This window comes from Doryrhamphus excisus, chromosome 8 (genome assembly GCF_030265055.1).
Source record: "Doryrhamphus excisus isolate RoL2022-K1 chromosome 8, RoL_Dexc_1.0, whole genome shotgun sequence".
Classification (NCBI taxonomy): Eukaryota; Metazoa; Chordata; class Actinopteri; order Syngnathiformes; family Syngnathidae; genus Doryrhamphus; species Doryrhamphus excisus.
In genome coordinates this window covers 12781759-12798479 of record NC_080473.1, presented here as the reverse complement: position 1 = coordinate 12798479, position 16721 = coordinate 12781759, and the positions used below count along the sequence as shown (strand labels likewise).

Here is a 16721-nt window from a genome sequence, read left to right as displayed (position 1 = left end):
TTGCCGCCAAGCATTGATATTTCCGTAATGCACTCAAAAGTCTCATGCAAACAACACAAACAGACATGTATTTACTATTCTTCCTTTCACCTCATCCTTGTTTACAAATATTAATACTGTGCTTAAATGCACGGAGGTGAGGTTTAACAATATTAGCTCTGTGCTGCTGTGCATTTTCTTTTGTTGTGCTATTGATGTGCTGATTTACCCAAGATTGAAATACAGCATACATACTGCTTCAAGTTTATACTGTATACTTAAATCTTTTAATATATGGTGCTCAAGGTTGATGTGGAATGTCTTTGAGCCTGTCAAGGGCAAGCACGATTGACTTCTCATTATTAATCATGATCGACTGTTTCTCTTTGGCAGCATAAAATGATTAGCTTGTCAGCCATTTATTGCAGATTTAAGAAGGACAAGTGTATATTCACACAGGCTAGGGACATCTTTTAGAGCAGGGGTCTCAAACTCAATTTACCTGGGGGCCACTGGAGCTAGGGTCTGGGCAAGGCTGGGCCGCATCAGGTTTTCCAAAAAAAAACAAAAAACGCATTTATTAAAAACAGAAACATTTTCCACTGTTCTCAAATATCTTAATTTTTATTTTTCTGCACAAAATAAGATGAAAAATAAATAAACAAATCAAGAATAAAGAAAATCAATCAATCAGTAATAAATAAATAATTATAATAATAAAACGGCAAATAATAAAAACCCAAGAAACCACATATAGTTGGTGGGTAGACAAATTATTTTTTTCAGATTAAAATTATTAGCATTATTAGAGCCCTGTAGACATGACAAAAAACACAACTATAGTCACATTTATAATTTTTTTATTTACAACATATTGCGCAACTGCAGGGTCTTGAGACACATGCTAACTCGCAAACTAGAGAGCTAGCGACCTAAACGGTAGCCTTCAAGTTATTTCCTTTAAACTTAAATAGCCAAAAACGTACCACTTCCACACGGATAGGGAGGATAACTATTAACAGTTATTTAACCTTTAACATGAACATTAATCAAACGTAATAATTTTTTCTGGGTACATGATACCATACAGCATCCATATCAAACTTGCGCGGGCCGCACTAACATTAAACTTTCATATCAAGGCGGGGGCCTCAAACTAGTGTCCTGCGGCCCACATTTGGCCCGTGGGCCGCGTGTTTGAGACCCCTGTTTTAGAGGCTTTTGTAAACAACTGCAGATTCCAAGATCATCGGTTCAAACAATTATATGTAAGGTAGTAAAGGTTATTGTATAGGTTAAATGTTTAGGATGATCAAGAATAACTCAGAAATGACCAAGGATCAATTCTCTCATGAACTGGAACTTTTTCACATGAGAGGGTGACCAAAAAAGAAATGATTGTTTTGCTGCTAGTGGTACTGGTGCATTGTAGAGGATGAATGGTGACAGCCCCTGTTTTTGTATTTCTCTGGTCATATGCATCAGTGACAGTGAATTGGGCATTTGAAATAAGGCAGAAACACATTCATTGTGTGTGTGTGTGTGTACAGGACCCTGATGCACCACCGTGCTATTTTTAACCCTGAGTGTTTGCGAGTGAGATGAGGGAAGGAATGCACGAAAAGTGAAAGCTGTAGAGGTGAAGTGACACCTGGAAACTGAAAGAAAATGTTAAAAAAAAGTAACAACATTACTGTATATAAAAGACTAAACAAACTACTAATGCTATACCCTTCAGTAAACATTTTCATTCTTTTTCTATAGTGCGGGAGTATGCTGGAGCCTATCCCAGGTGGCTTAGCGTGAAAGGCAGGGTTCACCCTGCACTGGTGACCAGCCAATCACAGGGCACATATAAGACAAACAACATTTTAGACTAAAAACGACTAAACAGGGCGGCACGGCGGTCTAGTGGTTAGCGCAGCTAGGAGACCTGGGTTCATTCCACCCTCGGCCATCGCTGTATGGAGTTTGCATGTTCTCCCCGTGCATGCGTGGGTTTTCTCCGGGTACTCCGGTTTCCTCCCACATTCCAAAAACATGCTAGGTTAATTGGCCACTCCAAATTGTCCATAGGTATGAATGTGAGTGTGAATGGTTGTTTGTCTATATGTGCCCTGTGATTGGCTGGCGACCAGTCCAGGGTGTACCCTGCCTCTCGCCCGAGGACAGCTGGGATAGGCTCCAGCACCCCCCTTGTGAGGAAAAGCGGTAGAAAATGAATGAATGAATGAACAACTAAACAACTAAAAAATTATTGAGCTTGCATAATATGCACACTTTTCCAAATGAGTCATAATAATAGTAGTAGTCCTCGCTATATTTTGTGGGTGGGTGTCTGACATGGGTAACTTTAAAAAGTTGTGACCTCACATTACAGTGTGTTCAGTCCACTATCACACATCCTGGACCAAGTGTGACTGAATGTGTGCCAACACCTTTCACAGGAGCTAAATGCACTTCGTCCCAAAGAAGGCTTCCGGTTTTGGATGACATCAGAGGTTCACCCGAGATTCCCTCCCATACTGCTGCAGTCCAGCCTCAAGATCACTTATGAGGTACACTTTTGAATGTACTTCTTCAAACCCTTTATAGTGGATGCACTTATAATATTTCACTCTAGTCATTTTTTCACGGCTAAATGAGCGAATGGGGTGTGTTATAGAAAAACAAAATCAAATTTGTAGCTGCAAGCAAACTAATTTGGTGTACAGTCATCACTCGTTTATCACATTTAATTGCAGACCAGACTGTGATAAATGAATTTCCACAAAAAAAAATGGAATATTTTGGTTGGTAGACATTAGAAAACCTGCTCACATATGATTCTACATGTAGTTTTTAACATTATTAGAGCCCTCTAAACATAGAATAACAACCCTATAGTCATCATTACACTCATGTTACAGGATATAGTATATATGATCAGAGAAAATAAGCAATTGACTAACAAATTTTCAGTCTCTGAGAAGTAACAAACTATTTTTATTCACGTCGATGATGGCTTTGACTTTGTCAAACTGGTATCATTACATGTCAAAAAACATAATTAATATGTGTGTGTGTTAAGTTTACATGTACGTATATATGCCTGTAGTACATTTGAGAGGCAGCAGCTTTAATTTGATATTTTTTTGTCAACTTTATGTGACACCATGCTATTAATAATGCATCATGCATATTTTGTGAAGCACAAACTAATGTTCCTGAATCATTTTTCTTTTCTTTTTTATCATTATACATGTGTATATTTTGTAGGATCCTCCTGGGCTGAAGAGGAACCTGTTGAGGACTTATGAATCCTGGTCTCCGGAGCACATCAGTAAAGGTCCGCTCGCTTCTCATTTACAATTTCAGTTTTAAGTGACGTTACAGATTTATATGAGTTCATTGCATTTTATGTTGGATGTATTTTACATTTCACATTAGAAAATGATATCCAAAGATTGTTATAACATTATTGACGATGTTAATGGAGGAGCCAATTGCTTTGGTTTAGGCGGAAAACTGGCCCGTGCCCAGTCTCTCTTCTGTCTGGCCTGGTTTCATGCTGTCTGTCAAGAGAGACGCAACTACATACCACAGGTAAGAAACTCACGCACACATACCGTTAACTACTTCAATGGTCAAAGTTCCTCCAATTCTGTCAAATGCACTTCAATTTAGTGCATTTTTCAAAATTACCTGCAAACATGAACACACTATATTATCTTTGCCATGAGTACTGATAATGGGAAACAGCAGTACTTCAGCTGTATACCCATTTGGGTATCTTTCAAATATATACATTTCCCATTCATTGGACCGACAACTCACATGCTTCTCCATTTTCCATGTCTCCTCGCAGCTCCTCACCTTACCCTTCCCCGAAGTGGCTCCTTGACTGTCTGTTGTTTTTATAAAAACATAACTTGCATACAGAAACAGAGATTAAAAATGAAATTAAAACTGTAATTAATTAATCACAATAAATTTCTTTACCCACCTGTGCTTTTAGGGTTGGACTAAGTTCTATGAGTTTTCCTTATCAGACCTGCGTGCTGGTTTTGACATCATTGATAGGCTATTTGAAGGTAAGAGCCATCTTAAAATGGTACCGATTAACTCATTACAGATTTCACTTACAGTACTATGTACTGTATGATAGCTTTTCTCTTGTTTCTTCTGATATCCCGCAGGAGGTAAACCTTTCCAGTGGGAGTTTGTCCATGGTCTCTTGGAAAGCGCCATCTATGGCGGACGCATCGACAACCCATCTGACCTCCGCATCTTACGCTCCTACCTGGAGCAGTTTTTCTCCGCACGACTCTTATCTTCCCTCTCAGCCGGGCAGGGAAAGAGCAAAGGGGCACGCTTTCTTCCATCTCAGATCAGCCTTCCAAATTCTTGCTGCATTCTGGTAGTTTGAGAGGATTACACAACACACACACACACATTTTAATTTACAGATTCCAGCATGTGTGTGTGCTCTATGTGAAGCACTAATCTTATGTAACGTCTCCTTTAGGTATTCCAAAAATAATTTTTGCTACAGACAAATATTTAAAAAGGAGCACTTCAATCTTTGCTTCGGGAAGCAAAATCTGCAATTTAGTGTCTGTGCATCTTAAATGAACTCTGCTGCATGAGCAAAGCAAAAAGTATTTGAATGAAATGAAATGCTAGTGGCCACCCTGGCTTATCAATGACTCAGACTTCTTGCTGGTTTTGCAAGTGCATGTTGTGTTCACCACTTAAAATTGGCTCCCCGTTTGGCAAGGAAATAGAAAGTCAATGTGGGAATCTTTTGTGTGAATTTTCAATATGCAAAGAAAGTAACAACTAGTTTTAAGTGGGAGTTCATCTTCCACTATGTGAGTCATTTTTTATTGCAAAGTACATATTGTTAGTGGACGATTGTGTCAAGTTATGAAACAGCAATCAAGATCATTTCAGTCTATTCTCCCACATAACAAATGAGTTTCACATCTTACTTAAGAATATTCATATATGACATTTTGTCTTTTTTTGTTTCCCGTGGGGATACTTTTATGTCTGTCCACTCCCAGGATTACCGTGGTGTCATCGAGAATCTCCCAGAGGATGACAGGCCTGTATTCTTTGGACTGCCCGCTAACATAGAAAGAACCTCACAGAGGATCATCAGCTCGCAGGTGTGTAACTAAACACACACGGACACACACATTCTTGCCATGGAGGTTTGGATATATTTTCTCCCTGTAATAATAATAATAAGTTTATTTTAAAAACTGCATTTTGTGTTCAGTTGTATTGTCATCGACACTCTCTGGCTACAACATAAGGCACACCTTTGCTTTATCTCCAGCATCAGGAAGCCCTTGGAATGATGCAGTGCAGCAATGCAGCATAGCAACAACAAACAGTAGTCTCAAAACAAACAGCCGTCTGTTTTTTTTTTTTTTTTCTACCTTGCTATTAGATCAAAGTCCCCATGTAGAGACACAACATTTATAACATCACATTTGCAGTTTGCAGAGTAATCCAATCAGTCAAACGTCTGTTGTGTCTGAATCAGGCAAGCTTTATGTTATTACCGTGTCAGCTTGTTATTAAATAATCTCCACAATAAAGATAATGACATTTTCATAAGTAATACAATGTTCAGCGGTATTGTGGAACGACAGATAAAAGTGGATTTCATGCACACAAAGGGTACATCCCATAACATGAAATAATATGTGCCATTTTTGGTAATGATGAAAGTAAACTTGGGGCTGCACGGCGGTCGTGTGGTTAGCGCGCAGACCTCACAGCTAGGAGACCCGGGTTCAATTCCACCCTCTGTGTGGAGTTTGCATGTTCTCCCCGTGCATGCGTGGGTTTTCTCCGGGTACTCCGGTTTCCTCCCACATTCCAAAAACATGCTAGGTTAATTAGCGACTCCAAATTGTGAGGGTGAATGGTTGTTTGTCTATATGTGCCCTGTGATTGGCTGGCCACCAGTCTAAGGATAAGCGGTAGAAAATGAATGAGTGAAAGTAAACTTGATTTTTTATTTATTTATTCATGAATTAGATAAATTCCTCAGATCAAGTCATATTAGGTATTTTGTATTCAGAGAGAAATTGAAGGGACAAATGAAGGATTTAGTGCAAACAGTCACATGTGCACACACACACACGCATGCATGCAGAGATATAGGGACACACACTTCATCAAGCCAAGCAGTGAAGATAAAGCAGGTGTTTTTAAGGGGTTCGCCTCAACCTAATGCAAGCCATTCATCACACACTCTTGTCTTCCTCACATACACATTCACATTAACACACATCTTGTTTTTATTTTTTGTGACTCTACTATACGGCCCTCTTTATACGTTCCTCTCAAGCATGTAAGCATGTTTGATGAGGTGTGGAAGGATCTCCTGCGACTTGTATTCATGGTTATGTCCCTGCAAATTCGAATCTATGCTCCGTATAAATTGTATTTTTCCAGTATTTTCCAGTCATTTGTCTTATTCAAACATGCTCAGTGAATGAATTTGGCCATAAAGTGTTTTTTTCTTCTTTCTGTTCTTATATTATCCTTGTATGAGGAACAATGCAAACAATATTAATTTGTTAATCATTGTTTGACAGGTGATTTCACAACTTCGTGTCATAAGCCGCTCGGTGGCAACAGGGTCCAAGTTTGACAGGGATCTCTGGTCTCATGGACTGTCACCCATCCTCAACTTGTGGAAAAAACTCAACAAGGTTTGAGTATTATCATTTGTTTTTACAAATACTAATTGGAAATTGACAGGCATTTATTTAACTCTTGTATTCTTCTGTCTATTCATGGGTTTTATAGACACTGCCTCTTGTTGGTGTGCCAATGCATTACCTGATGCCCTTTGAACGTTCAAAACTGTTTCTGTTTGCCGACCCTCTGTTTTTCAGGGTTCTACGCTGATCCAACAGAAGGTCACACCACCTACAGATCATCGTGGGTCACCAGTACAGTCATTTATTGTTCTCGAACAGTTCAATGCCATTCGTTTGGTTCAGGTATGTACTAAATGCAGAAAGGAATTGTGCGTTCTGACTAGATATCGACCCATATGTTTTCTTCATTACCGATACCAATACCGATTTTTAATACTCAAGGAGGCCGATAACAGTAGAAGCAGTAAAAGTGAAAATATTAGCGACAAAATTTTGAATAGTAAACTCTTGGACTTTTAACTTTTGATATTGTATGTGAACTATGACCAGATATTTATTTAGTTCCTGCATTTATGTAAGGTATGCAGACATATTGTGTGAAATATACTAAGCATATATAATACTAAGCTTTTGATCTATTATCAGCCATTGCAGATATGTGTCAAAATGCTGAATACTTCCACTGATAATTAATTGGTCTGGCCCAATTTCAGCCGATCGCTTGTTATGACATTCAAGACTGAAACATCTGAACGGTCATTGGCTTGATTGACATTTGAAAATGTGGTCCAGTATGTGCACTAAACTGCCATTGTTGTCACAGAGTATCCACCAGTCTTTAGCTGCCCTCAGCAAAGTGATTCGAGGCACTGAACTTCTCACTCCTAAGGTCCAAAAACTGGCAACTGCCTTGCTCAATCAAGAGGTAAGTTGAGCTCAAAAAGACATATGGGCTTAAATGTGGTATGAGTGAAATGCTTATATGTTTATGTTTTTTAATGCATCATTTCATTTGACACAGATTCTGACAAGTTGTGTAAAGAATAAAATTAGCCCAGTGGTTGATTGGTGATCAGTTCAGGGTGTACACCGCCTCTTAGCGAAGGTCAGCTGGGTTTCCAGTTTCAGATTAGATGTGAAAATGCTTGACTAAATGAAGTTTAACATTACCGACATGAACCCATTAAAGCCTTCTCATGCACAGACAACAAGTGTTGACTTCTAAGCATTATTAATGTTAAAACAAAAGCCTAAACAGCTGGAGTCCTCAATAGGCCACCAAACATTAGCCAAATAATGAAACCATTCATGCAGCACTTGCAAGCGACTCGGATAGCTCAGTGGGTATGATGCTGGTTCTTAGTCCAAGGGGACCAGGCATCAAATTCCAATCAGGGTGCATGCTAGTATGTACTACTATTTATTTATTGTTTCTGGTACTGGCTCTCAGAGTGTCTGCTGAGAAAAACTGGATAAATGCAAAGAATAAAATTAGTGGTTGACTGGTGACCAGTTCAGGGTTCCCACTTTTCTTTGGAAAGGGTGTAAAGAATAAATATTCAGTCTACATCTTGAAGCACCATCACAACTTCATGTAACGGGCAATCACAGAATCACGCAAGATTAAAACGTGATGATATGTCTTGTTTAAGAGCAAAGCTGTCTCACGGGCACAGGCCAGTAATAATGGCAGCGCTACTGTGAATGTTAATACGCGTATGGAAGTGGCAGTGTGCGAGAAGGAATTGGAATCCTACACTATAAACCTTGCAATCCTACCTACCTCAGTGCTCACAATGTTGTTTGCTTGCCAAGTTTTTTTCATTGAAGTTCAACTGTTTATGTCCACGCAGAAGATATAGTAATTATACAAAGCATTGTCCAAAATAATTTAGAGAAGACAAACATGAGAAAAAAATAAAAAATACTTTCCATAGCCCTCATTAAGGGAATAATAAATTTTCGTTGTGATTATCAAGTTATTTTTCCCTTTATGAGGGCTATGGAAAGTATTTTTTATTTTTATTTATTTTTTTCTCATGTTTGTCTTCTCTAAATTATTTTGGACAATGGTTTGACTTGACATTTGATCAAAGTTACTTGAGATTTGTCACAATCGATTCATTCAATTCATATTCATATGTATGGAAGTGGCAGTGTACGAGAAGGAATTGGAACCCTACACTATAAACCTTGCAATCCTACCTACCTCAGTGCTCACAATGTTGTTTGCTTGCCAGGTTTTTTTCCATTGAAGTTCAACTGTTTATGTCCATGCAGAAGATGTAGTAATTATACATTTGATTTTTTTTTTACATTTACTTAAGATTTGTCTCAATCGATCACAATCATATGACTTTCATCAAAATATTTGACACCGGTGTCTTTTGTCTTGTCTATGGGAACCCAATATTGTGAGTCTATCGTGACACCCTTAATAATAAGGTATAAAGTGTAGTATTATATATCGCACTCTATTATAGGTATTTATTACAAAATGTATTAAAAATGTATATTACAAAAAGTGGCCCAGTGCATATTTTTCCGTATGCGCTTGGACACCCCCGCTGTAGGTGTAATGACCTGGTGTCGTGATGCTTATCTGTGATAAAAATAGCATTTGAATATTCAGCATTCCGCCACTTACTCAAAGTAGGAGTTGTTGCTTCCGTCGGGCCACTGATGTATTTTTCTTAGGAACAGGAACCTTAATATTACATATTTGTATGTTTTACATTATGACTTATTTAGTGATTATTGACTGCGGATTTAGGCATGATACTCTTTTAGATGTGCTTCACACTAATTATCTTATGAACAACCAGTGACACCTTTGAACATAAGCATCCACCGATCCATTGTTACAGCACCACATAAGCTTTGTTAGAATTATACATACATCTGTATATACATCTGTAAATTCGCAGATAAGATGAGAGAGGCTTTTTCTGAAGCTCAATAAAGGTCAGATGCTCAGTCTGTACTTTTGTATGCGCAGCCAGTCCTCCTGTCCTCCATTATCTTTTCAGTTACTCCATCACACTATACGTGCATGCCGGAAATTGCACACATCACAATGTACTGACTTTTCAAATCTGCTTCACTTTTTATGTAAAACACAGCCAAGGGACTAATCCAAGCAACTTTTTGGGTAGACATGAGCTACTTTACCCTGAGGGATGGCTTTAATGCAGCTCAGTGAATTAGATTTCGTGCTGCGCTATGTAGTTTTTTGCACTGACAGCAAAAATGAGCAAAAGATGTGTATTCATTTGGACACACAACAACTGAAGCATGTAGCTTTCTTTTATATTTATTGCTGTGGAAGTAGCAAACGTGTTTAAATAACTTGCTTGTTTTCCCCCTTTCCTATAGTGTCCTTTGACATGGCAAAATATGTGGGAGGGACCAGAAGAGCCAATGCAGTACTTAGGAGCTGTAGTCATGCGTGCGCTTGCCTTACAGGTAACAAACAGTACAATCGATCTGTTGTTTATACTCACCACCCATAAGGTACACCATCCATTAGATAGAAAGTCTATTTTTTGGATGGTGTCATTGATGCCCATGATGCATGTCATTTTTATGGACACGGTCGGAAGACAAAGAGACAAAAGTCTTGAGTCTGGACTGTGGTCGCAGCCCGAATAGAAAAGGCTCTAAGCCCGCATGCTTCTTTCTGGCTCTCGGGATCGTCAAAAGACCGGCGTGTTGTGAGCGTAGGTTTCTATACGGAGCATAGGGTACAATTAAGTCAATCAGATAGGAAGGTGCCAACTCATGTAATATTTTGTAGACAAGACAAGTAACAGGGCGTTAACGTCACATCTTAAATGGACTGGGAGCCAGTGCAAGCTGGCTAGTACTGGAGAAATGTACTTGTCTTGGTACGGAGTTGTGTTGCATCATTTAGTTCTAACTGCAGACTTTTCAAACTAGACATCAGAAGACCAGAGAGCAGCACATTACAGTAATCAAGGAGCGACGTGACAAATGCATGGACCAGGAAAGAATAGGCCGATGGAAAAAAAATGCTGTTTTAGTAACATTCTTAACGTGCTTATGAAAGCATAGAGTACATACAAGTAAATCAATATGCCTGCAATAAATTAAATATGGACTAAAAGAAATTAATAATATAATTATTAAAATGACCGTATTTTCTGGACTATAAGTCGCTCTGGAATATGAGTCGCACAAGGCCAAAAATGCATAATTAGGTAGAAAAAAACCCATACATAAGTCGCACTGGAGTATAAGCTGCATTTTCTATACTCCAGAATTTATTTTACAAACTACTTGACCAAAACAGACATTACGTCATCTTGGAAGGCGAGTTCTAACATTAATAAAAGAATAGAGAACAGGCTGAATATGTGTAAGATATGCTAACACAATGGTTATTCAGCTACACTAAAAATAAACATGAACAGAAAAGGTGTCCAGTGGTTATTTAACATAACAAACAGTTTTAAGTACAGTAACGGTCGCTCTGGAGTATAAGTCGCAGGAACAGCCAACCTATAAAAAAAAGTGTGACTTATAGTCCGGAAAATACAGTATTAAAATACATTAGTAAAATCTAGATTAGATGATAAATCACAATTGTTATAGTTTAAATATATTTGTGCACAAAATACACAAATCCCTGTATGGATTGAAATATTCTTTTTGTGTCATGTGACTTGTGCCAGCATAAAAGCCCTGCAATATATTTTGTGATAGTCAGTTTAATAAATAGAAATCACTAAACCAGTTGTAGGCATTTTACAATTGAGTTTTTCAAAAGGTGCAAGTAGAGTTTCATATAAAAGACATGTCCGCCTTAGGCTCATGCCAGGAAATAAAGGATCTGGCTCTGTCTCCTCACGATCGTGTCAGAATATACGCCTACCTCAATATGTTCGGGCAGCCTCGAGTAGACACACACACACTCTTGCGTGTGTTGAGAAATATTTATGTCCATGCGAATGCCATGCATTTCATTATCCGTGTGAGGCTGAGCCTTCTGTCTGTGTCTATCTGTCCGCTCTCTTGTCTGCCTGCACATTCAATTTTGAGTGTGAGAAAGAGAGCTTGGCATCATTGTTTCTTCACTATCTGCTAACCTTCTTGCACTCCAGCTGGCCTTGTGTGTCTGTCTTGAAGTAGTACTGGCCCTAAATATCTATTTACAGTACGCTCTTCTCAACTAAATGATTGCGGCATACCATGTTGGCTCATCAGTGGTAGAAAAGGTGAAGGAAGCCATAACTTGCTGCTGGTTGGGTCCACCCTCTATGCACAACATCATCTTATAAGCACATAAAAACTCACATGTATCTCAAGGCACACATTGACTAGATGCATTGCAAATCTTTTTTTTTATCATATTTGTCAGTGTGTGCACTCTGTGCTTTGTTTTATGTGGGTGTGCATTAATTTGTGAGTTATTAGTCATATCTGTCGAAATGCTCATCTCCATGTATCTTTATTCCTGTATTGAATTGAATTTACATCTGTAATGGTAATGGTTTTATTTCATTTGAACATGCATCAGATTACAATTGAGTGCATCCCATAATCAGTTCCCAGTTCCACATGTCCAAAAGGAGTAGGAAGAAGCAAAGCTTATTAAATCCTACCCCTCCATCTGGTACTTTTACAATCAGTGTTACATTTGTTCACTTCCTGCTTTCCATAATACAGTTTAAGGTTTAATGTCAGCTTATTTTGTGGTATTTTCTTTAGTTTTTTTTGCTCTAAATCTACCATCTCACGGTAAGGGTAGAAGAATAAGATGTGTTAGAACCAATCACAATTCCAATCTTAAGGTTATCGCCCAAGGATAAAAGCTTAAACGTGATAGACTTCTATCATTATAAGTTTGGCTCTGGGTCTCAAAATGGACCGTGCCGACTCAGCAACATCACTTGGAAAAGAATCAAGCCGTATATACTGTACACACACACACTCCTGATCTGATCAAATGCAAAACAAGACTGAGGCTTAACTCTTTAGGACCTGACCTTGTTTATCTAGTGTTGCTTCTCCAATCTCTTCTTCTGTATCACAATAAACAAATAGCGACAAAAGAAAATAGGCTTTTCATCAACCCAAAACCAGATAAAATAGAAATTAAGAACTCAATAATGAGTAGTTGCGTCATTAATGTGTTTTGGGCATGCTTGATGGCAGTGTTTCCAGGAGCATAGTGTGACGTTGCTCCAGGTGGAAAAGATGGCTTCACGGATGGCATCCATTGTCTGAAACTGATGTCTGAACTCATTTTTGTAAACTTCCCTGCTATCCATCCATCTCTATATGTTCTCTGTTGGATTAGGGTAACATACAGAGTGGAGTGGGCAAAGTGGGCAATGTGAACTGCAGTGCTGTCCTATTGAAGTAGTACTAAATAGTTGCCTTTTTGGTAGTGATAGAAGAAAAAGAGATTGGAGAAGCAGCGGAATCTTTGATAAAAGTGGTGCTCAAAAACTGTATTTTGATTCAAGGATGCACATTTAATGAGATTAATTGGACGTTGGTGTCCTCAACATACACCTCAAACATACATGTGACTACACAGGGTTGGGTGGAACGTGCAGGCAAGCAAGCTCTTCTGTCGGACACGTTGGATCTGTCGGAGCTCTTCCACCCTGATACCTTCCTCAATGCTCTAAGACAGGAGACTGCCAGGTAGGATTTGTGTGACCTTGTTCTACAAAGAAGCAGAAAAGGTAGTTGGTAATCTCTGCTTGTGGTTTTAGATCTTTGGGTTGTTCTATGGACAGTTTGGTGTTTGCATCATCATGGAGGAGTCCCATTGTTGGAGCGATGCTTCAAGTCAAGGTACAATGAAAGCAGACACACAGAATCGACATAAATGCATTATATTACAGGAGTGATTTGGATTATTTATTGTAGTGTAAAATATCACTCTCAGTATTTAGTATGTTTCATGAAAAACGTGGTACATTTGGTGCTGTAGACGTGTTTTTCAATTAAAGCAATGCCTTACTAAACTGCTACTGAACTCTTCCAGTATGAGGTACACATCGATTAGAAAGATATTTCAATTTTTTTATTTTTTTTTCCAACATTGTCATGTCATAGCCCTCAATTTGTCCACTGAGGGCTGCATCCTAAAAAATCTAAGCATGTGCATGGGCATTTTGATGTTTCATTTTGTTAAAAAAAAACAGGCTAAAGTCAATCCAATATGTTAATAAGTTACATGTATTTAAGAAAATCAGCTTTGTGCTTTCACTAGCAACATTTAAGTTTTTCTAAGCATGTTCTATGCATTTTGTCCCTTGTTTATTGAGGTTAATTGGTTCCAAACCCAACCACGATAACTGAATCCGATGATTCAATATTAATAAACAAAATATTTTTGCAGTTGTAACAGAGAAAACCTGTTTCTGACTTTGTAAATACAGAATTTAACACTATTATAGCCCTGTAGACATGAAACCACACCCCAATAGTCACTCCTATTATTCTTTGTTTACATCCCATTACGCATTCTATGGGATCACTGACTGCCGCTAGCAGAGCAAGCTACCGAGCTAAATAGTTAGCCTCTGCAATTTACTCATTCTGTAGGTAAAGTGTTTCAAATGTGGGGAAGGGCATTCATTCATTCATTTTCTACCGCTTATCCTCACGAGGGTCGCGGGGGTGCTGGAGCCTATTCCAGCTGTCTTCCGGCGAGAGGCGGGGTACACCCTGGACTGGTGGCCAGCCAATCACCGGGCACATATAGACAAACAACCATTCACACTCACATTCATACCTATGGACAATTTGGAGTGGCCAATTAACCTAGCATGTTTTTGGAATGTGGGAGGAAACCGGAGTACCCGGAGATAACCCACGCATGCACGGGGAGAACATGCAAACTCCGCACAGAGATGGCAGAGGGTGGAATTGAACCCAAGTCTCCTAGCTGTGAGGTCTGCGCGCTAACCACTCGACCACCGTGCAGCCTGGGGAAGGGCAAAGAAAAAAAAAAGAAAGAAAAAAAGAAAAAAAACTTACCACTTCCACACGGAATGAGAGGAGAACCTTTTTTCCACTTGATCTCAGCCATGGCACGTCGGCTTTGCTGGCTCAGTAGCCAATCTCCACGCAGTGTGAAATGTAATCTAACATCATGTCTTAGAATTATTATATTGTTACAATAAGCCACCTATGTTAGTTTGATTGATATGTCAATATTTGATAAGTTAATGTGTTCTTCTGATTGTGCAACTTTGCCTCAAATAACTTTGGGCATTTCACTGTTGAAAACATTCATGATCTCAATGTTTTTAACCATTTTTGTAATGACGCAACGTGTTTTAAGTGTACAGACAGAGATGAGAGGAATGTGGGTGCCGTAAGCTGCGACTGCACAGAGGAAGACATTGAGGATATAATTGTTGTGCTCCTTTGCTGAGACACACACACACACACACATGCGCATACAATGTAGCTTTGTCTAGATTTGTCTCTCTTCCCCTTATTTCTCTCAGCCAGATTATGGTGATTTAGTAGTTGTCTTTGTACGTCTGGCTTGATGCCAGAGTTCCTTCTATTGTCTGGGCTGCTGTGGAAAATCTCTGAGTCAGTGGACTGAATGCATTCACACAAACATGATCAGTAAAAATAACATGTGGGTTCATGCGCATGTGGATGTGGATGTTTTCTCCTCAGTTTTTGGACTTTTATCTGCTTCATTCTTTGTATTCTTTTTGCAACTTTCTTCACTTTTCCATACAACCTGCTTCCTTCTCTTCTTATCTTTTCTTCATAGTTTCTTTTTTGGTACCTCAGCCAAGTGCAAAAAAAGTGTTCTTTTGATTGTAAGACGATCACTTCTTCCAGCTAGAACCAGACTAGTCTGATAACTAACAAACACAAGAAAAGTGATTTTTATTTATTTGCACATTTTTTCTCCACAAATCTCTTTCATTTAGGTGGGCGGTCTACAGCTGGAAGGTTGTAGTTTTGACGGTGTCCATCTTTGTGAAAACCAGCATGATTCCCCCGGTGTGTCAGCTGTGCCTCTCTGCTACATGGCCTGGGTTCCGCAGGTATGCGTGCCAAAGTGCTGAACATTGAATAGATGAATATAATCGTACCGTCCTTGGGTCCTCCATGCACACGGACAGGCATGCACGCAACATAACCAACATATTAAAAAAAGCTGAGAACATGCAAACTCCACACAGAGATAGCCGGGGGTGGAATCGAACTCAAGTATCCTAGCTGTGTGGCCTGCATGTTAACCACTCCCACACCATGCAGCCTGGTTGTATCATATTGTGCTTATTTAGGATCTTCTTAAACTTTGTTTTCCGGGTTCCAATATAAATTCTGGATTGGCTGCTTTTTGGTTCAAAGGTCCAGGATGTCAGAAGCTGACTCATTGACTTGGCAGGTGACAGATGTTTGAACCCTGCCGCGGATCTGCACTCTCTCTGTGTTTGTGTTCCGAGCTAGAAAGATGTCAGTCATCATCTGCGTTTCATGCTCACTCGTAGAATTCTACTGCTGACCAGGCTGCTTCGGAGGAGAACATCTGGCTTCCTCTGTACCGTAGCTCTGAGAGGGTGAAGGTAGTCACGCACATCAGCGTGCCCTGCAGAAGCAACCCCAGCCAGTGGATACAGACCGGTGCCGCCCTTTTTCTTAAACAACAATGACACAGCTTCTTGGACTACATGTATGTTGGAGAGTTTATTTTCCTCATTGTATATATTTTTTTCGCTAATAAAGATGATATTCTTCTGTATGCGATCCCTACACGTAAACACATTTCATTTGCAACTTTTTCCACCTCAAAGAAAAAAGCTAAAACACTCACATAAACAAATAAATGTATTTAATAATTGATTTATTAATTTAGTGACACAGAAAGCAATTCACTTAGTCGCATAGGAGAATGCTTGGTAAGGAGAATCTGTGCGCTGTTAGCTTTGCTCGTAACTTTGCACGAGAGCTAGGTGGTGTGTGTAGACTCCGGCACTGTGAAATCCAATATCCAAAAGCTCTTGTCGAGTATAAGACGAGTATAAGACCGTTAAACCAGACCCAATATGAGCAAATTAA

The 16721-nt window shown here is 39.1% G+C and overlaps 1 protein-coding gene across 4 annotated transcripts in view; it reads left to right on the top strand.

Annotated features, from left to right (window-relative positions):
- Window positions 1–16404, top strand: part of LOC131134618 (cytoplasmic dynein 2 heavy chain 1) — a 68087-nt gene extending 51683 nt beyond the window's left edge. For 3 of the 4 annotated variants that reach the window (XM_058080102.1, XM_058080101.1, XM_058080103.1), the window contains 14 exons: window positions 2427–2537; window positions 3238–3307; window positions 3479–3564; window positions 3977–4052; window positions 4158–4378; window positions 5028–5132; window positions 6579–6695; window positions 6882–6989; window positions 7471–7572; window positions 10023–10112; window positions 13213–13322; window positions 13394–13475; window positions 15587–15703; window positions 16154–16404. In XM_058080102.1, the coding sequence (XP_057936085.1) occupies window positions 2427–2537; window positions 3238–3307; window positions 3479–3564; window positions 3977–4052; window positions 4158–4378; window positions 5028–5132; window positions 6579–6695; window positions 6882–6989; window positions 7471–7572; window positions 10023–10112; window positions 13213–13322; window positions 13394–13475; window positions 15587–15703; window positions 16154–16315 (1557 nt within the window). In that variant the 3' untranslated portion in view covers window positions 16316–16404. The other variant, XM_058080104.1, reaches the window with a different exon arrangement.
- Window positions 16405–16721: the final 317 nt, after the last annotated feature.